At 37.9% G+C, this 22815-nt stretch overlaps 1 protein-coding gene across 6 annotated transcripts in view; it reads left to right on the top strand.

The window, feature by feature from the left end:
* The window catches only part of ACBD5 (acyl-CoA binding domain containing 5), a 59490-nt gene that overhangs the window by 5795 nt on the left and 30880 nt on the right, over positions 1-22815 (top strand). For all 6 annotated transcript variants that reach the window (XM_023735010.1, XM_023735009.1, XM_023735008.1 and 3 more), the window contains exons 3-5: positions 1712-1832; positions 4020-4092; positions 13508-13622. In XM_023735010.1, coding sequence (XP_023590778.1) covers positions 1712-1832; positions 4020-4092; positions 13508-13622 — 309 coding nt within the window. The remainder of the gene's footprint in view (positions 1-1711; positions 1833-4019; positions 4093-13507; positions 13623-22815) is intronic.

The raw sequence follows: 22815 nt of genomic DNA, 5'->3' as shown, positions 1-22815 counted from the left end.
GTTTACAGAACACACTAGCTTCTCATTAAACAGTATACATATTGTTTTATGACATTGGTTAACAACCCCACGACATGTCAACATTCTACCTTCTTGACCTTGGGTTCCTTATTACTAGCTTTCCTGTCCCCTCCTGCCTTCAAGTTCTTGCCCCTGGAATGGTGTGCCCCTTTAGTCTCATTTTGTTTTATGGGCCTGTCCAATCTTTGGCTGAAGGGTAAACCTTAGTAGTGACTTCATTACTGAGCTAAAAGGGTGTCTGGGGGCCCTACTCTTGGGGTTTCTCCAGTCTCTTATCAGGCCAGTAAGGCTGCTCTTTTTTTTGTGAGTTAGAATTTTGTTCTACATTTCTCTCCAGCTTTATCCGGGACCCCCTACCTTGATCCCTGCCAGAACAGTTAGCAGTGGCAGCCAGGCACCATCCAGCCACACTGGACTCAGTCTGATGGAGGCCGCAGCAGCTGCGGTCCATCAGTCCCCTGGATCAATCCCTCCCCTGTGTCCCTAGCTTTCTTCATTCTCCCCTGCTCCCAAAGGGGCAAGACCAGTGGCGTATCCTAGATGGCTGATCACAGGCTTTTAGGACCCCCGATGCTACTCACCAAAGTAGAAGGTAGAACATTTTCTTTATAAACTATGTTATGCCAACTGAGCTAGATGTTCCTTGAGACCATGGTCCCCACAGCCTCTAGCCTACTTTTTATGTATATAAATACTTACTTTGCAAAAATGGATCATACTATATGTGCTGTTTTTAGAACTGCTTTTTTCTCCTTGCTTTATAACAGATCATGAAAATGTTCTCATGCCATTATTTATATTTTTCTACAATATAATTTTTAAGGACTATAATTATAAATTATTTTGTTCTGTGTGTGTATCATAATTATTTAACTAGTTTTTAAGTATGAAACATTTATTTTCCAAATTTTTACTGTTGTCATTAAGAGTATTGCAATTACATTGCTTGTTCATACAGTTTGAAAAATTTAAACATAAAAAACGATTATAGATATTCTGGAAACTTACGCAAAGATTAATTCTCGAAGAAATTGATGTATCCAAAATTACAGAGCTAGGAAGTGAAAAATCAATTTTCTTTATCTTAGATGAACTGTTTTTGTACCATATTACATGCTGGTTGACTTTAGCTTAAGCTTCTTCTTTTTCTTTTATTGTACTTTAGTTGAAAATTTACAGCTCAAGTTAATTTCTCATACAAACATTTATACACATATTGTTATGTGACGTTAGTTGCAATCCCTGTAATGTGACCACACACTCCCCCTTTCCACCCAGGGTTTCTTGTGTCTGTTCAACCAGTTCCTGTCCCTTTCTGCCTTCTCATCCTGCCTCTGGACAGGAGCCACCCATTTGGTCTCGTATATCCACTTGAACTAAGAAGCACACTCTTCACGAGTATTATGTTATGTTTTACAGTCCAGTATAATCTTTGTCTGAAGAATGGACTTTGGGAATGGTTTTCGTTCTGGGTTAACAGAGCATCTGGGGGCCATGGCTTCAGGGGTTCCTCCAGTCTCAGTCAGACCGTTAAGCCTGGTCTTTTTATGTGAGTTTGAGTTCCTCTCCACACTTTTCCTGCTCCATCAGGGACTCTGTTGTGTTCCCTGTCAGGGCATTCATTGATGGTAGCCAGGCACCATCTAGTTCTTCTAAGAAGTGATCTGTGTTTAATGTATGTTTCCAATAGGTTCATTCCAGCCAACAAATGAAATGATGCTCAAGTTCTATAGCTTCTACAAGCAGGCAACTGAAGGACCCTGTAAAAATTCAAGGCCTGGATTTTGGGATCCTATTGGAAGATATAAATGGTAATTTTATATAGCAAGCTATTAAAGAATTTTAGTTTTGATAACATCTTTATTATATGTATGTTATTCATCAGTTGTATATTATTCTGTGCACAAAATGTCGTAAGTCTTAGGTAAAATTTTTATCATTCAGGTGCTCTGAACACAATTTCACACAGACAGAAAAATCTTAGGAAAAAGAAGAAAACAATGGAAACCAAAAGGGGTAGATGTATCAAAGATAAAAAGCAGTTTTAGTTAGTCTTTCTCTTTATGGAATTTTTTCTTTCTTTCTTTTTTTTAATGTCAGGAGCAACCCCCAAATTAAGTTAAATAAACAAACTCACCTGCCACTTCCATCTGCCAAGAAAATACTGATTTTTGCTTGTCAAGTGGCATTGTTTGCTTTGAGGCTTTAAGTAATAAGTAACTAGCAACATGACTGAGATACTGCCACACTGTTTATCTAAGCTTTTACTCCTGACCCACTGTACTTGAATAGAAAACTAATTTGATTTCTAATATACTTTAAAAAATTATAAAATATCCAGAGACACCTCTGTCCTTTTTCTAATTGAGTGTGGTTGTGTGCTGGCAAGTCAATTCCAACTCATAACAGCCCTATAGGACAGAGTAGAATTGCCCCGTAGGGCTTTCTAGGCTGTAATCTTTGTTGGAGCAGATCACCAGGCCTTTTTCCTGCTGAGCCGCTGGGTGGGTTCAAACTATCAACCTTTTGGTTAGCAGCAGAGCACTTAACCCTTGTGCCACCAGTGCACCTTTCCAATTGATTAACATACAGTATTCCTAAGTACTACTGCAGACTTTACAAATGTTTGACAAAAGTCAGTTTTAGACTGTACTTTATGAGCAGAGTATCCTAATTGGTGAATCTTGTCCATTCTGATGCTAAATTTCTTTATCCTTGAGCTGGATATGCTATCGACTGTTTGAAGATTTCTTAGCACTATCTGGTACGGCTGCTAACCAAAAGGCCGGCAGTTTAAATCCACCAGCCACTCCTTGGAAACCCTATGGGGCTGTTCTGTTCTGTTCTGTAGGGTCGCTATGAGTTGAAATCATCTCCGACGGCAATGAGTTTTGGGTTTTTTATCCTCTAAGACTTTTATGAATAGTCATAAAATAATAGGTTAAATGAAATAATATGTTATTTAATCTGTCCATTTTTAGAGAATTTACTTTTTTTCCTCAAAATTGACCTTTGGGGGAGTTAAACTGCCTCTGGGATAAACATATAAAAAGAGAGATTTTCATGTCAGGCAAAAATTTCAAAGAAATAATATCATTTTCTGGAATCCTTGGGTGGTGCAAACAGTTAACGTGCTCAGCTGCTAACCTGAAGGTTGGTGGTTCAGGTCTGCCCAGATGTATCTCGGAAGAAAGGCTTGGTGTTCTGAAAAATCAGCCCCTGAAAACCCTATGGGGCACAATTCTACTCTGACCCACGGTGGGGTTGCCATAAATTGGATCAACTCATTGGCAACTGGGTTTTACTCTTTTTTTTTTAATTGTCATTATCTAGGGGTTTAAAAATTTCCTGACCCTCACATTTTCATTTTTTTAGAAGTAAGAAACTATTTTGATTTTTAGTTTGAGTGTATAAATTATGTAAATTAATGGAAACTTTTGACCAAAACTTCTGTTCATTTAAAACATGGCTGTGACAATTCATGTAGTCTTCTAAAGTGTTCATTTCTGTTGCTGTTTTTATGAATAGTCTATTTCGTCTCTAGTCTATAATAGTCTATATTGTGTCTGTGGTCTCTTAATATGTAGATGGTATGTACTTATTCATTTTAGATAATATTTAACTTACTGTAATATTTTTCTTCAGGATAGCACATTTAAAGAGATCCTTTGAAAGCATAAAGGAGCCCTGGTGGTGCAGTGGTTAAGAGCTCAGCTGCTAACTGAAAGTTTGTCAGTTTGAACCCACCAGATGCTCTGTGGGAGAAAGATGTGGCAGTCTGCTTCTGTAAATATTACAGCCTTAGAAATCCTGTGGGGCAGGTCTGCTCTGTCCTATTGAGTCTCTATGGGTGGGAATTGACTTGATGGCAGGGGGTTTGAAAACATGACATAGTTTTAAGTAGAGCCTGTTTTAAATTAATGACCAAGTATAAATTTATTATGAGGAATTGAAAATCAAGAATCGCTTTATCATTATTTTGATATTTTCATTTCTAGGGATGCATGGAGTTCATTGGGTGATATGACCAAAGAGGAAGCCATGGTTGCATATGTTGAAGAAATGAAAAAGGTAGGAAAAATAATTCACAATAGAAAATAAAAATTATCAAAGAAGCTCTAATATAGTTTTATTACCAGACAAATTAGCTGTTTTGTTTTAAGGACCAAGGGATATTGTAGTGACCAAGGGATATTGTAGTATGTTATACTGTAGAATCTAGATTTTTGCATTTTTTTAGGGGTTTAGCAGTTTCATTAACGTTCATCTGAAGGTGTCTTTTCCTTAAGATTTGCCACATTCTGGTAATACGAGTTCTTGTTTCTTTACTTTTCTCATCTATCTCTGTAGTCGGCTTCTAGAGAAAGTGTAGGAATAGAAATCCTTTAAAATACTAATTTCCCTTCATGAGAAGTCTGGGAAGTACTGCACCATCTTGAAAGTATTTCTGCTTTGGAACTTTTTACTTAGGAGAAATAGTTAACAATACTGCTCAACATCATACAAGATTTGACTCATAAATTGAGATATTCCATTACTTGACTTCTCATTAGCAAGCATTTTTCTGTAAATGTGAAGATCATTCAGGAGAATAAGATAAGGAGGATATGTTTTTAGTTCTCTGCCAACTACTCAAGAGGGGCGTTTCTTATTAACAAGCTCTTTTAAGTCTGTCCAAGGGATTGGTTTTTGTTTTTGTTTTTTTTAATTGTTGTGCTTTAAGTGAAAGTTTACAATTCAAGTTAGTCTCTCATACAAAAATTTATACGTACATTGTTATGTGACCCTAATTGCTCTCCCTATGTGACAGCACACTCTCCTTTCCACCCCTGATTTCCCATGTCCATTCAACCAGCTCCTGATCCTCTCTGCCTTCTCATCTCACCTCTGGACAGGAGCTGTGCATTTAGTCTCATGTGTCTACTTGAGCTAAGAAACACACTCTTCACGAGTATCATTTTATGTCCCATAGTCCAGTCTAATCATTGTCTGAAGAGTTGGCCTCAGGAATGGTTTTAATTCTGGGTTGACAGAGAGTCCGGGGGCCGTGCTTTCTGGGGATCCTCCAGTCTCAGTCAGACCATTAAGTCTAATCTTTTTACTAGAATTTGAGTTCTGCACGCCTCTTTTCTTATGCTCCATCAAGGAGTGTCTGTTGTGTTCCCTGTCAGGGCGGTCATTGGTGGTAGCCGGGCACCATCTAGTTCTTCTGGTCTCAGGCTGACCAAGGGATTGTTTTGATAGGATTTTTAAAAAAATATATATAACACAACATTTGCCAATTCAACATTTTTCAGATGTACAGTTCAGTGATATTAATTACATTAAGCATGTTGTGCAAATATCACCCATAATCGTTGCCACATTTCCCATCAGCATGAACAAACACTCACCGAACAAAAACTTCCCCTTTCCCCCTCCTTCCCACCCCTGGTAACCACTAAAAAACTTTGGTCTCTATACATTTGCCTGTTCTTGTTATTTCATATAAGTGAGATCATATAATATTTGTCCTTTTGTGATTTGATTTATTTCACTAAGTGTAAGGTTTTAGAGTTTCATTCATGTTGTGGCATGTATCAGGACTTCATTTCTCTTTATGGCTGAGTAGTATTCCATTATATGTATGTACTGTATTTTGTTAATCTGTTTATCTGTTGATGGACACTTAGATTGTTTCTACCTTTTGGCTATTGTGAATAGTGCTGCAATAAATATTAGTGTGCATGTGCCTGTTCACATTGCTGCTGTCAGGTCTTTTGGGTAACCCAGGAGTAGAATTGCTAGATCATAGAGTAGTTCTGTGTTTAACTTTTGGAGGAACCACAAAACTTTTCCACAGTGCCTGTACTATTTTACATTCTTACTAGGGTTCAGATTGCTCCACATCCTCATCAACATTTTTTATTTTCTGTTTTTTTTTTAATTTTAGCTATCCTAGTGGGAGTGAAGTGATACCTATTGTGGTTTTGATTTACATCTGTCTAATGGCTAATGAGGAGCCCTAGTGGTGCAGTGGTTAAGAGCTACAGCTGCTAACCGAAAGGTCAGCAGTTCAAATCCACCAGCTGATCTTTAGCAACGCAATGGGGCAGTTCTACTCTGTCCTGTAGGTCGCTGTGAGTTGGAATCGACTCGATGGCAATGAGTTTTGGTTTTAATGCTAATGATGAGCATTTTTTCATGTGCTTGTTGGCCATTTGAATATCCTCTTTGTTGAAATGCCTGTTCAAGTCTTTTGCCCATTTCTTATTTTTATTGTGCTTTTTATTGTGAAAGTTTACAGCTGAAGTTAGTTTCTCATACAAAAATTTATACACACATTGTTATGTGACCCTAGTTGCTCTCCCTATAATGTGACAGCACACTCCTTTTTTCCACCCTGGATTTCCTGTGTCCATTCAGCCAGCTCCTGACCCTCTCTGCCTTTTCATCTCACCTCCAGACAGTCTTATGTATCTGCTTGAGCTAAGAAGCACAGTCTTCATGAGTATCGTTTTATGTCTTATAGTCCTGTCTAATCTTTGTCTGAAGAGTTGGTTTCAGGAGTGGTTTTAGTTCTGGGTTAACAGACAGTCCAGGGGCCATGTCTTCCAGGGTTTCTCCAGTCTCAGTCAGACCATTAAGTCTGGTCTTTTTACTAGAATTTGAATTCTGCACCCGACTTTTCTCCTGCTCTGTCCGGGTCTGTCTGTTGTGTTCCCTGTCAGAGCAGTCATTGGTGGTAGGTTGGCACCATCTAGTTCTTCTGGTCTCATCAAATCTTTTGCCTGTTTTTTGATTGGGTTGTTTGTCTTTTTGTTTTTGTAAAAGTCTTATAAACATTTTGGATATTAAGCCTTTTTCAGATATATGGTTCCTGATGATATTTTCCCAATCTCTAGGTTGTCTCTTCAATTTTTTGATGAAGTTCTTTGATAAACAAAAGTATTTAATTTTTATGAGGTCCCATTTATCTATTTTGTCTTTTGCTGCTGAGGCTTTTGTTAGAATATCTGATAAACTGTCATTAAAAACTAGACCCCACAGCCATATCCCCATGTTTTCTTCTGCGAATTTTATAGTTTTACTTTTCACATTAAGGTCCTTGATCCATTTCAAATTGGTTTTTATATATGGTGTGAGGTATGGATCTTGATTTATACTTCTGCACATGGAAATCCAATTTTCCCAGCACTATTTATTAAAGAGACTCTTGCTACCTGTAAAATGGGAGGAGTAGTAGTGTTAGAACCTGTTCAACCTTGGGCGAATTAAGATTAGCCCAAGACTGATCCCTTTGAGGTGGAAGTCAGACATACCTTCACTCTCTAACCTTTTCACCAATTCAGACACCAGCCGTCCCTCCCATGGCACTCTCTATTTCTCTTCTAGGTTCGATAATCCATTGCAGTGGCCACACAGAAGTAACAGGGTACAACTCAGGATCAAGATCAACAGGCTGCAACTCAGGATCAGGATACAGAAGCATGTAGGCAAAATCTCCCTTCTTCAGTGTAGGACAGCTCTCTCAGCTTCTCTTGGCCATGCAGGCCTCCTCTCAGTCGCCTCAGTACAAGCCTCCTTTCAGCTTCTTCAAGACAGGCTTCTCCCGGTCCCCTCAGGATGGGATCTTCTCAGACTCCCCAGGATAGCCTCCTCTCGGCCCCCTCAGTACAGGCTTCTCCTGGCCCTGCTGTCTGTCACAACTGACTCTGCTCTAGGGCCCCTTCTGGGCCGGTCATCGCCAGCTCTGCCGCTCAGCCCCTTCTGGGCCTCTTACTGCCTTCAATATTATAGTCCTTGACCCATGTTACAGCTTTTAGGAGGTTCCTTATGTCCTCTCTTTCTCTGCTTTTCTCTTCTTTCTTCCTTCTGCTGCTTCTTGCTGCTTCTCTTTCTATTTCTTTCTGTCTGAAAAACATCTGTGGCGTTGGCTGCATATATACACAACTCTTGTCGATTTTAAGGCATGGCCCCTCCCAGCAGGGGACCACAAACTGACCAATCCCCTCTTGGTAGGCCATAGACACTCATTTGCATATTAGGCTATAGTCACCTCATTTGCATAGTCCACAGTCATTTCATTTGCATGAGTATATTGACCAATCCTTGCAAGATGCATACTAGTCACAGGGCAGGTTGCAGCCTAGGGCCAGACAAAAAGTCAAGTTGTTTACAGCTTGCCCAGGAAATGTCAGTCAACCTGGACAAAAGTAACAAACCCTCTCGGCTGGAAAGCTGGGACACAGGTAACTCCTCAGGGCTTAGGGGAAAAAGCCTCTCAAGTTGTTAATCCAAAGAACCAAGGCAAAAGGCCACGTAAAGAACTCATTTCACCACACTTCCCCATTAAATAGACTTAGTACCCTTGTCAAAAATCAGTTGACCATAGATGTATGAGTTTATTTATGGACTCTCAATTCTGTTCCTAGGTCTGTGTATCTATTGTTATACCAATACCAGACTGTTTTGATTACTGTAGCTGTATAGTATGTTTTGAAATCAGGAAGTGAGAGTCCTCCTACTTTGTTCTTCAAAATTGCTTTGGCTATTCCGGAGCCTCTTACCTTTCCATATAAAACTGAGGATTGGTTTTTCTATTTCTATAAAGAAGGTTTTTGGAATTTTGATCAGGATTGTGTTGAATCTATAGATTGCTTTGGGTAGTTGTTTTATCTAGTGCTGCTGTAACTGAAATAACACAAGTGGATGGCTTTAACAAACAGAAATTTATATTCTCACAGTTTGGGAAGCTAGAAGTCTGAATTCAGGGTGCCAGCTCTAGGGGAAGGCTTTCTCTCTTGGCTCTGGGGGAAGGTCCTTATATCTTCAGCTTCTATTTCCTGGTTCCTTGGAGATCTTCAAGTGGCTTGGCATCTGTCTTCCCTATCTCTGCTTGCTTGCTTGCTTGCACGTTTAAACTCTTTTATATCTCAAAAGAGATTGGTAACATTAATCTTGCCTCATTAACATAACAAAGACACCCCATTCCCAAATGGTATTATAACCACCACAGGCATAGAGGTTAGGATTTACAATGCATATTTTGGGGGGACGCAATTCACTCCATGACAGTAGTATTGATATCTTAACTATATTGAGTTTGCCAGTATACATGAACATGGGGTGTCTTTCCATTTATTTAAGTCTTCTTTAATCTCTTTCAATAGCGTTTTATAAGTTTCACTGTATAAGTCTTTCACATCCCTGGTTGAGTTTATTCCTAGGTATTTTATTCTTTTAGGTGCTGTAGTAAATGGAATTATTTTTTAAATAACCTTTTCAGATTTCACATTGCTGGTATAGAAATCCAGCTGATTTTAGTGTGTTGACCTTGTACTCTGCAACTTTGCTAAATTCTTGAGGGGAAAATTTATGAAGATGATCCTACAGGCTTTTTATAAAAGACCATTTTTATGTTGAGGATGGATCAGAAGTTGTGAAATATAGGTCTGTTTGACAGTTTTAAATAGATTGTCTTTGAACATAAAGAAAAATCTGTAAAAAGAAATAGTTGTTTTACCAGATGGTATGACGGTATTAATCTCTGTTATAATTTATTTATTTAGTTTTATTTATTTTAGGTGAAGGTTTACAGAACAAACTAGCTTCTCATTAAACAACTAGTACACATGTTGTTTTGTGGAATTGGTTACTAACTCCACGACATGTCAACACTTGCCCTTCTCGACCTTGGATTCTCTGTTGCCACTTTTTCTGTCCCCTCCTGCCTTCTAGTCCTTGCCCCTGGGCTGGTGTGCCCCTTTAGTGTCATTTTGTTTTATGGGCCTGTCTAATCTTTGACTAAATGGTGAACCTCAGGAGTGACTTCATTACTGAGCTAAAAGGATATCTGGGAGCCATACTCTTGGGGTTTCTCCAGTCTCTGTTGGCCAGTAAGTCTGGTTCTTTCTTTTGTGAGTTAGAATTTTGTTCTACATTTTTCTCCAGCTCTGTCCGGGACCCTCCATTGTGATCCCCATCAGAGCAGTCGGCGGTGGCAGCCAGGTACCATCTGGTTGTGCTGGACTCAGTCTGGTGGAGGCTGTGGTAGTTGTGGTCATTAGTCCTTTGGACTAGTCTTTCCCTTGTGTCTTTGGTTTTCTTCACCCTCCCTTGCTCCAGATGGGGTGAGACTAGTGGAGCATCTTAGATGGTCACTCATAGGCTTTTAAGACTCCAGATCCTACTCACCAAAGTAGAATGTACAACATTTTCTTTATACACTATGTTATGCCAATTGAGCTAGATATTCCCTGAGACCATGGTCCCCACAACCCTCAGCCCAGTAATTCAGTCCCTGAGGGTCTCTTATAATTTCTATTTGCTAGATTCACTTTTTTTGTTTTGTTTTATTTCTGTTTGCTTTTAAAATTTCTTGCACACTGCTGAATTGTGCCCTTTGTTACATTTTCATAATTTTTATTTAGCGGACTTTGTGTATCTGTAATAGAGGGCAGAGTTCTTTTGGCTGTTAACTATATCAATAACACAACAACAAAGAGGCCTTTCAAAAGCGGAGAAAGATAATCTAAAGCCTTTTTGGTTTGATAACTATTCCTTTACCTTAAATATCATTATTATTTTTAGGACACACTTTTATAATGTAAAGTTGAATTGACACATTAAGTAAAATTTATGTATTTTTTCCTATCCAGTATTATTAATGGTGTAGCCACAACTTAAAGTGGGAGTGGGATGAAACAATGTGTATTCTATTTTTTTTCCTAAGAGAGATTAAAACTACTGCTGCCTTTTAGCCGTCTTAAAATGTTCCCACTGTGTCTGTGTATTTTTCTACTTGTCTAATTAAAATAATATGCTATTTTCATTCAGACTTTTAAAACTTCATTTTATATGTGAATATAACAAAGTTTATAGTAAATTTTTAGAGGTAGATCTAAAAGTATTAGGATATCCATATATTCAAAAATTTGATTACTCTCTTGAATTATTTTCAGAGTTAGCTTTATGGATATTGGTAGATAAAACTGTATATTTGTAAATAATCATGTCATATAATACTTTATACCAAAGATTTGATTACTGATTTTGAGATTTTTTCTAATTGCCATAATACTTTACTAATTGAAACAGTTGTTAAATTATATTCTTAAATATAGTTCACAAATTACTGTACCATTGCTCTTTAGGATTATATGACATTTTTGTCATTCATAAATGATGTCTGTCACCCAGGAAAAGTGCTGAATAAACAGAAAAATTATTATGCTTAGATATGCCTCTTCTAGAGTCCATGTTGTTGTTAGGTGCCATCGAGTTGATTCTAAGTCATGGCAATCCCATGCGACAGAGTAGAGTCAATGCAGCCTACCATATATTTCTGTTAATACATTCTCCATTTGGCTTGGGTTACAATACATTTAATTAACTTAATTAACTTTTGTTGTTGTTGTTAGTTGCCATTGAGTTGATTCTGACTCATGGCAACCCCATGTGTTCCGAGTAGAATTGCTCCATAGGGTTTTCAAGGCTGTGACCTTTCAGAAGCAGATCACCAGGCTTGTCTTCCAAGACGCCTCTGGGTGGGTTTGAACCCCCAGCCTTTCGGTTAGTAGTCCAGTACTTAACCATTTGTGTCACTTACAACTTTAGATAAAATCTTCTCTGAAGATAAGTAGTAATTATGGAGACGGGATTTGCCTGTATCTGTCTGTCAGTCTGTGTGTGTTTCTCTGTATCTATAAAGTGTGTGTCTGTGTGCACATTCACACACACACCATTTCTTTTATTTCAGCACTGGAGGTAGGGGATAGAATTTTGTAAATCACTGAGATCATTCTTTTTGTTTATTTATTTTTCTCAAAGAAATAATAGAATTTATTTATTTATTGCAATGCATCATTTGATTTTTTTATTTTATTATTTATTTATTTACTTTTTATTGTACTTTAGATAAAGATTTACGGAACAAGCTAGCTTCTCATTAAACAATTAGCGCACATACTGTTTTGTGACATTGGTTACCAACCCCACGACATGTCAACACTCTCCTTTCTTGACCTTGGGTACCCTATTACCAGCTTTCCTGTCCCCTCTTGCCATCTAGTCCTTGTCCCTGAGCTGTTGTACACCTTTAGTCTTGTTTTGTTTTATGGGCCTGTCTAATCTTTGGCTGAAGGGTGAACCTCAGGAGTGACTTCATTACTGAGCTAAAAGGGTGTCTTGGGGGCCATACTCTCAGAGTTTCTCCAGTCTCTGTCAGACCAGTAAGTCTGGTCTTTTTTTGTGAGTTAGAATTTTTCTCCAGCTCTGTCTGGGACCTTCTATTGTGATCCCTGTCAGAGCAGTCACTGGTGGTAGTCGGGTACTATCTAGTTGTGCTTGACTCAGTCTGGTGGAGGCTGTGGTAGTTGTGGTCCATTAATCCTTTGGACTTATCTTTCCCTTTTGTCTTTGGTTTTCTTCATTCTCCCTTGCTCTAGATGGGGTGGAACCAGTGGAGTATCGCTAAGATCATTCCTGGTTGTTGTATTTTGAGAGTTTCTCCTTCAGAGAGTATACTCTTAATTTGTGTTCTGCCTATACTGATTACTGAAATTCTAGCTTATTGAAAGAACTATAACACTCTGTTTATATTTATTTAGTGCCAGCACCTACTACATTTAGTTAGTTGTTCTGACATTGCAAGTCCATAATTCAATGGGGTATGAGAAACCCAGACATTGGAGAAAGTTGAGAAGAGATTTTTTTTATAAGCTGTAATTGAGTGATAACTAAAAGGGATCTGGTTTGCAGGAGGATCAAAGGAAATGTTGAGTGGGTATCATGATGGGATATCTAGTTAGGTTACCAGATTCTGTTAAGTCAAGTTTTTATATCATGGCAGTGTGACATAGTGTAAAGGGTACTGGCTTGTGTTTGAATTCTCTCTGCCACTTATTAACTGTGACTTTGGTTATATCAAAGTAAACATTACCCTATGGTTTCAATTTTTTGTTTGAATCTAATTCTCACAGTTCTCAGTTTATCATTCTCAGAATTATCTTTTATGGGTCACCAGTTGATGGCTGTTCAGTTGAATGCTTTCTAAATTTGATGATCCTAAATTGGCCAGCAGTTATAAAGACGGCTGAAAGTGGTTACCACTTCCTACTTTACTTGTGTGCCGTTTTAGAAACACTACGTTGGTGTTATAAAACGGAGACATAATAACTTGACTCTAACACCACAGTTTACTATTTTAACATTAATGCTCCTAGTTTTTAGTGCACAATTTATGAATGATCGTGTAAAATTTTACATGAAGCATGTGTAAAATTGTTTTCAAAATGGAAACACAGTTAGACCTTTAATATACTTGAAACTTTTCTAGGAGAGTATATACATTAAATATGTAATTGATACAGCTATTTTAAGGAATCTGTAAATGCACTTCAAATCTCAAAATTTATTAATAAATTGGAAATGTTAGATTATTTGATACTGGTTAGATCAGATTAATATTTTGTGATTTCACAAGATTTTTCTATTTTGATTGCAGATTCTTGAGACCATGCCGATGACTGAGAAAGTTGAGGAATTGCTGCATGTCATAAGTCCATTTTATGAAATTGTAGAGGACAAAAAGAGTGGCAGGAGTTCTGATTTTACCTCAGGTAGGACTGTTTTACCTATTTTTTTAATTTAGCAATTGGTTATATTCTGAATTAATATTTATATATCTGATTTTTTTTTTTTTCATTTTCACATGCCAGTCCAACTGGAGAAAATCTGTAAATATTTAGAAGGTAGGAGTAATGAAATCCACGCGAAATTTTTCTATGTAACTTATAAGCTTGTCACCCAAAAGTTTTCTTTCAAAAGAAACACATTTTATGATGTTTCAGAACGTTGTTATTGTGTATCGTCGAGTTGATTCTGACTCATAGTGACCCTGTAGGACCGAGTAGAACTGCCACGTAGGGTTTCCTAGGCAATAATCTTTACAGGAGCAGATTGCCAAGTCTTTTCTCCTGCAGCGTGGCTGGTGGGTTTGAACCGCCAACCTTTCAGTTAGCAGCTGAGCACTTAACCATTGTGCTACCAGGGCTCCTTTCCAAAATACTATAAACCTTTAAGTGTTAATTTATGAAAACTTGACAGGTGATTCACTTAGCAATACAAAGTTTTGGTAGAATTCATGGTTTTATTTTGATGTGTCATATTTTCTGTTTTGCTTTAGGAATTATATTAGCAGTATTGTAGCTGAAATGATATTCTAACTACTTTTATAGTACATGTATTTTCAGTATGGTTTAGCTATAGTCTAGCAAGCTAAAACAAGACAGTGAATTCAGTTTGTTTGTTTGTTTTTTTTAAATTTTGTTTTCATGTGCTCAGTAAAGGATTGAAAGGCTTATGTTTTTCATACTAGCAGGAGTTTAATAATATGCAAGGTTTTCTGGTATTAACTGTAAACATTTGTTCTTTAAAACATTTTAGAAAGCAGAGTGAAATGAGCCCACAAGAGGCAATTTAAGTGAAAATTGTATAAGCTTTAAATAAAAAACAGCATGAATCCCTTTTTTATCCCCTACCATTCCTTTTTACAAGGCATCATTTAATAATAGATAGATATTGCACCACTTCAGAACAATAATCTTCCTGTCCTGTATTAAGGCCTTTCAGATTGTGTCTGCCCTGGTAACAAAACATGTATACTGATAGTGACTGCTAACTGGCATAACTTTGTGCCACACCATTCTATCTGACCTGCTTAGAGGAGTCAAATATTAACAAATAATTATCCCTGTAATTTATGTTTATTCAATCCAGAAAAGACATTGCATGTTGTCTCTTGACATGCTTTAGTAGTGTACAGCCTACTGGCCAGAGGCAGATGTTTAAGCAACTAGTTGTAAAACAAGAAGAATGAATAATACCAGTAAAAGCTCAGGTCCACAGTCTCTGAGCCGTAATTCATAAATCAAAAAATCTTTGAAAATCAAAGGTTTTTTGTAAGTCATTTGGTGGTAAAACCTGTCCTGGCATGTACAAATTTAGAAGGAAAATCTGACTTGAATCACCTAAGTCTATTGTGAGTTTTTATTTATCCTACTTAGTGTGAATATTCATATCTTTTGCTGTAAAAATTTGTTTTTTTTTTTTTTAAGAAGGAGCTGTTGTAGACTCTGATATAAGTGTTAACATAATATACAGTATATGTACTGTATGACCTTTGCAAAATTAGAAAACTTTGAATTTTAAAATGTATCTGGATCCAAGGATTGTATGTAAGGGATTGTGAACCATTCTGATAGACATTTAGATTATTTCCTCTTTTGATCTTCAAAAAATGCTTCTGAGAGTTATCATGTAGACATGTCATTTCACATATGTAGAAGTAGGTTGTTGTTAGTCGCCATCGAGTTGATTCTAATTCATGGTGACCCCATGTGTGCAGAGTGTGAGAAATAATATTAGAAGTACAATTTCTAGATCAAAGGACACAGGTGTTTGTAATTATGTAAGATATTGCCAAATTTTAAGACAGTTTCAAGCTTGATTTTTTTCTTGTTTGTTTTAAACAAAGCATCTTGTTAGGCCATTTAGGCCCGGAAGAATAGATGCATCAGTGTCACATGGGCTTTTTCAGAATACACATGAATAGTGAGGTTTGAAATCAGAAAGTTTGAGTTTTCTGACTGTTCTTTTTCAAGATTGTTTTGGCTATTCTGGATCCCATGTGTCTTAGTTATCTAGTGCTGCTATAATAGAAACACCACAAATGGGTTGCTTTAACAAACAGAAGTTTCTCTTCTCACAGTTTAGGAGGCTAGACCACCATTTGTCTGTCAGTTTGTCATACTGTGGTGGCTTGTGTATTGCTGTGATGCTGGAAGCTATGCCACCATTATTTCACATACCAGCAGGATTACCATGGTGGACAGGTTTCTGCAGAGCTTCCAGACTAAGACAGATTAGGAAGAAGGACCTGGCGATCTGCTTCTAAAAAAATTGACCAGTGAAAATGTTATGAATAGCAGCGGAACATTGTCTGATTTAGTGCCAGAAGATGAGCCCTTCAGGTTGGAAGTCACTCAGAATACTACTGGGGAACAGCTGCCTCCTCAAAGTAGAGTTGACCTTAATGATAGGGATGGAGTAAAGCTTTCAGAACCTTCATTTGCTGATGTGGCATGACTCAAAATGAGAAAATACAGCCAGAAACATCTGTTAATAATCAAGACATGGAATGCACGAAGTATGTATCTAGGAAAATTGGAAGTTGACTATTCAAATTTACACACCAATTACTAATGTCAAAGATGAAGAAATTGAAAATTTTTGCCAACTTCTGCAGTCTGAAATCAAACAAACATGCAATCAAGATGCATTGATAATTACTGATGATTGAAACGTGACAGTTGGAAGCAAAGAAGGATTGGTAGTTGGAAAATATGGCCTTGGTGATAGAAATGATGCCCAAGGTTGCATGATAGAATTTTGTAAGACCAACAAGTTATTCAGTGTAAAGAACTTTTTACAATAATATAAACAGCAACTGTACACTTGGACCTCAATGAATAGAATACATGGGAATCAAATCAACTACATCTGTGGAAAGAGATGATGGAGAAGCTCAATATTATCAGTCAAAACAAGGCTAGGGGCTGACTGTGGAACAGACCATCAATTGCTCACGTGCAAGTTCAAGTTGAAGCTGAAGAAAATTAAAAGAAGTCCACGAGAGCCAAAGTACGACCTTGAGTATATCCCACCTGAATTTAGAGACCATCTCAAGAATAGACTTGATGCATTGAGCACTAATGACCAAACACCACATGAGTTGAGGGATGACATCAAGGACATCACACATGAATAAAGTAAAAGGTCATTAAAAGATGAGAAAGAAAGAAAAGACCAAAGTGGGTGTCAGAAGAGACTCTGAAACTTGCTCATGAACATAGAGTAGCTAAAGTGAATGGAAGATACGATGAAGTAAAAGAGCTGAACAAAGATTTCAAAGGGTGGCTCAATAAGACAAAGTAAAGTATTACAGTGCAAAGACCTGGAGTTAGAAAACCAAAAGAGAAGAACATGCTTAGTATTTCTCAAGCTGAAAGAACTGAAGAAAAAGGTTAATCCTGTAGTTGCAATATTGAAGGATTCTATGGGGAAAATATTAAACGACACAGGAAGCATCAAAAGAAGATGGAAGGAATGCATAGAGTCACTGTACCAGAAAGAACTGGTCAATGTTCAGCCATTTTAAGAGGTAGCATATGATCAAGAACTGATGGTACTGAAGGAAGAAGTCCAAGCTGCACTGAAGGCATTGGTGAAAAACAAGGCTTCAGGAATTGATGGAATACCAGTTGAGATGTTTCATCAAATGCATGTAATACTTGAAGTCCTCACCTGTCTATACTAAGAAATTTGGAAGGCAGCTATATTTGGCCAACTGACTGGAAGAGATCCATAGTTGTGTAGAAATTATCAAACAGTATCATTAATATCACACAAGTAAAATTTTGCTGAAGATAATTCAAAAACAGTTGCAGCAGTACATCGACAGGGAACTGCCAGAAATTCAAGCCATATTAAGAAGAAGATGAACAAGGGATATTGCTGATGTCAGATGGATCCTGGTTGAAAGCAGAGTATATCAGAAAGATACTTACCTGTGTTTTATTGAGTATACAAAGGCATTCAACTATGTGGATCATAACAAATTTTGGATAACATTGCGAAGAATAGGAATTCAAGAACACTTAATTGTGCTCTTGCAGAACTGGTATACAGTCATATACAGACCAAGAGGCAGTTGTTTGAGTAGAACAATGGGATACTGTGTAGTTTAAGATCAGAAAGGTGTGCATCAAGGTTGTATCCTTTCAGACACTTATTCAGTCTGTATGCTTAGTAAATAATCCAAGAAGCTGGACTATATGAAGAAGATTCTTTAGGGTTTTATATTTACAAGATGATGTCATCTCTAAACAGAGATAATTTTACTTCTTTTTTCCCAATCTGAACACCTTTATTTCTTTGTCTTCCCTAATTTCCCTGGCTAGAATCTCTAGTACAATATTGAATAGAATTAGCAAGAGCAGATGGCCTTGTCTTATTCCTTATTTTAGGGGAAAATTATTAGGACTTTTACTATTAAGTATGATGTTGGTTGTCAGTTTTTAATAAATGACCTTTATCAGTTTTAAGAAGTTTTTTTCCATTCTTAATTTCTTCGATGTTTTTATCATGAAAGGGCATTGGGTTTTGTCTACTGCTTTTTCTGTGTCTGTTGAGATAATCATGTGAGTTTTGTCTTTTAGTCTATTCATATGGTATATTAGATTATTTGATTTTCAGATGTTGAACTGACATTGCATTTCTGGGGTAAATCACACTTGGTCATGATGTATAATTCTTTTTATATGTTGCTGGATTGTTTTTGTTAGTATTTTCCTGATGATTTTTGTGTCTATATTCATAGAAGATATTGGTCTGTAGTTGTCTTTTTAGGATGTCTTTCTCTGGCTGTGGTATCAGAAAAATACTGGTCTCATAGAATCAGTTAGAAATTGTTCCCTTTCCCCATATTTCGTGTTTACCTTGGACTGCCAGAAGAACGAACAAATCTGTCTTGGAAGAAGTACAGCCAGAATGTTCCTTAGAAGCAAGGATGACAAGACTTCGTCTCACATACTTTGGACATGTTATCAGGAGGGACCAGTCCCTGAAGAAAGGCATTATGCTTAGCAGAGTAGAGGATCAGTGAAAAAGAGGAAGACCCTTAACAAGATGGACTCACACAGTGGCTGCAACAATGGGCTCAAGCATAACAACGATGATGAGGATGGTGCAGGACCAGGCAGTATTTTGTTCTGTTGTACATGGGGTCACTATAAGTCAGAATCGACTTGGCAGCACCTAACAAAACAACAACAAAGTTACGTCCAGTAGGACTCCCTGGGTGGCACAAATAGTTAAGTGATAGACCGCTAGCTGAAAGGTTGGCGGTTCGAAGCCACCTAGAGTTGCCTCAGAAGACAACCTGGTGATCTGCTTTGAAAACCCTGTAGAGTAGTTCTTCTCTGCCCACATGGGATTGCCATGAATTTGAATCGACTCAACAGCAACTAACAACAACAAAGTTAGGTCCAAAAGCTTGACTAAATTTAAAATGATTTTTTTTGGCATGAATACTTCCTAGATGGTTCCTGTGTATTTCATATTTTATCATATCAGGAGACATGTAATGTCTTGTGGCCTCTTTTTTTTAGGGATGCTAAGATTGAGCCATTGTAAAATTCCCCATCGCTCTTTCTCCTAATGATTTTAGCATTCATTAAATGACTATTGTCTGAATCAGTTGTTTCATTAATGGTTGCAAAATGGTGATATTTAAAAATACTATTACTTCCACATTTATTGGCTGGAATTCTTATGTAATGAAGAACTTTCCCTCATCAACCAGCATCATTTAATTACTCTGAAATACCGTCTATACAGGACAGGCAGGACGTGTGCTTAATTCTTTTCCAGTACTTACATTCTTCCCATAAATGGATTGATGGCCAGGTTATCTCCAAGAGCAGCCAATGATTTATTTAGTTTTGTTTTGTTAAATATCATTAACGCATTCATTTTTATATATTCAGGTTGCTTTAGTCAGTTGTCTTATTTATTAATTTTTTTCTTTCGACTTTAACAGAAATATATTTTTTCTCATTTGGGAGCTAGAAGTCCGAATCCAGGATAGGGCTCTAGGTGAAGGCTTTTTCTGTGTGCTCTGGGGGAAGATCCTTGTCTCTTTTTAGCTTCTATTCCTTGGCAATCATGTGGCATGGAATTTATCTTCCCACATCTCTGGTCTTCTATATCTCAAAAGAAATTGATTTAAGACATATCCTACACTAATACTGCTTCTTTAACATAACAAAGAAAACCCATTCCAAAATGGGATTCTAAGCACAGATAATAGGGGTTAGGATTTACAACATGTATTTTGGGGGGACACACATCAATCCATAACATTTCACTCCTTGGTCCCCCTACATTTATGTCTTTCCCATATGCAAAACACATTTACCCTATCACATCATCGCAAAAGTCTTAAATCAACTATAGACCCAACATCTCATCTTCTGAATCATATAAATCACATATGGGTGAGACTTTAGGCATATTCCAGCCTGAGAAAAAATTTCTCTTCTTTCATGAACCTGTGAAATCTGGAATGCAAAGTACAATGGTGGAACAGGCACAACATAGACATTTCCATTACAAATGGGAGAAATTAGAAGGAAAAAAGGGATAATAGACACCAAGCAGGTCCAAAACGCAGCAGAACAAATTACATTAGCTCTCAAGCCCTGAAAATAATCCTCTATTTTCCTGGACCATCTGGGCAATGGTCCCACCCTCTAGACTCAGGGTGTTGGCCATACCCTCTCGATTATGGGTGGAGGCATCTTGACCCCGGGCTTCAGCTCTGCCTTCCAGGACCACTGGGATGGCAATTCTGCTCCTTAAGCTTTGGGCAACCCCATTCTCCTAGTTTATCTGAGTGGCAACCCCTTGGCCCCAGCAAGCCCTGTTCTTCTGCCTGTTTTGCATGGCAGCCCTGCCCCCTCAGCTTTGGGTGGAGGCCCCATCCCCTTGGCACATCTGAAGGGCAGCCCCATCCTCCAGAACTGACTTAGTGAAAATCTGATGCTTTGAAACCTAGGAGACCGTGGCTCCACCCTTTCAATTGCCTTACTTTTTTTTAAAAATTTTTTTTCCCCATACAAAAATTTATGCATACATTGTTATGTGACCCTAATTGCCCTCCCCATACTGTGACAGCATACTCCTTCTTTCCACCCCTGATTCCCCATGTCCACTCAACCAGCTCCTAACCCTCTCTGCCTTCCCATCTCACCTCCGGACAGAAGCTGCCCATCTAGTCTCCTGTATCTACTTGAGCTAAGAGGCACACCGCTCACAAGTATCAGTCCAACCCCTGTCTGAAGAGTTGGCCTTGGAAATTGTTTTAGTTCTGGGCTGATAGAGAATCCAGGGGCCGTGCTTTCTGGGATACCTCCAGTCTCAGTCAGACCATTAAGTTTGGGTCTTTTTACTAGAATTTGAGTTCTGCACCCCACCTTTCTCCTTCTCCATCTGGGACTCTCTGTTGTGTTCCCTGTCAGGGCAGTCATTGGTGGTAGCCGGGCACCATCTAGTTCTTCTGGTCTCAGGCTGATGAAGTCTCTGGTTTATATAGCCCTTTCTGTCTCTTGGGCTACTACTTTCCTTGTGTCTTTGGTGTTCTTCATTCTCCTTTACTCCAGGTGGTTCGGACCAATTGATGCATCTTACGTGGCCGCTTGCAAGCTTTTAAGACCCCGGACGCCATTCACCAAAGTAGGATGCAGAACATTTTCTTAATAAGCTTTGTTATGCCAGTTGACCTAGATGTCCCCTGAAAGCATGGTCCCCAGACCCCTACATCTGCTACTCTGTCCCTCAAAATGTTTGATTGTATTCAGGAACCTTCTTAGCTTTGGTTTAGTCCAGTTGTGTTGACATCCCTTGTAGTGAGTGCTGTCCTTCCTTTCACCTAAGATAATTCTTATCTACTGTCTAGTTAGTAAATAACCCTCTCCCTCCCTCCCCACCATTGTAACCATCAAAGAATGTTTTCTTCTGTATTTAAACCTTTTCTTGAATTCTTATAATGGTTGTCTTATACAATATTTGTCCTTCTGTGAATGACTAAATTCACTCAGCATAATGCCCTCTAGATTCCTTCACGTTATGTTTCACAGCGTCATCGTTGTTTTTTATTATTGCGTAGTATCCCATTATGTGGATATACGATAATTTGCTTATCCATTCATCCATTGATGGGTACCTAGGTTATTTCCAACTTTTTGCTATTGTGAACAGTGCTGCGATGAACATGGGTGTGCATATATCTATTTGTGTGACAGCACTTATTTCTCTAGGATATATTCCAACGAGCGGGATAGCTGGATCGTATGGTACATCTATTTCTAGCTTTTTAAGGAAGTGCCAAATCGATTTTCCAAAGTGCTTGTACCATTTTACATTCCCATGAACAGTGTGTAAGTGTTCCAGTCTCTACAACCTGTCCAGCATTTATTATTTTGCTTTTTGATTAATGCTAGTCTTGTTGGGGTGAGCTGATATCTCATTGTAGTTTTGATCTTCATTTCTCTAATGGCTAATGATGGTGAGCATTTCTTCATGTGTCTGTTAGCCACCTGAATATCTTCTTTGGCAACGTGCCTTTTCATATCTTTTACCCATTTTTTAATTGGGTTATTTGTCTTTTTGTTGTTGAAGTTTTGCATATCTTGTAGATTTTAGAGATTAGACACTGATCGGATTTGTTGTAGCCAAAAATTTTTTCCCAGTCTGTAGGTTGTCTTTCTACTCTTTTGGTGAAGTCTTTTGATGAGCATAAGTGTTTGATTTTTAGGACCTCCCAATTATCTAGTCTTTCTACCTGTGCTTGTGCAGTGTTACTTATGGTTCGTATTGTGTTTATGCCATACATTAGGGCTCCTAGCGTTCTCTGTATTTTTTCTTCCATGGTCTTAATCGTTTTTGATTTTATATTTAAGTCTTTGGTCCATTTTGAGTTAATTTATGTGCATGGTGTGACGGATGGGTCTTGTTTCAGTTTTTTGCAGATGGATATCCGGTTATGCCAGCATCATTTGTTAAACAGACTGTCTTTTCCCCAATTAATGGACTTTGGGCCTTTGTCAAATACCAGCTGCTCATAGGTGAATGAATTTACGTCTGGATTCTCTATTCTGTTCCACTGGTCTGTGTATCTGTTGTACCAGTACC

This window comes from Trichechus manatus, unplaced genomic scaffold (genome assembly GCF_000243295.1).
Source record: "Trichechus manatus latirostris isolate Lorelei unplaced genomic scaffold, TriManLat1.0 scaffold00075, whole genome shotgun sequence".
NCBI classification, from domain to species: domain Eukaryota; kingdom Metazoa; phylum Chordata; class Mammalia; order Sirenia; family Trichechidae; genus Trichechus; species Trichechus manatus.
This window is presented reverse-complemented; position numbering and strand designations above follow the sequence as displayed.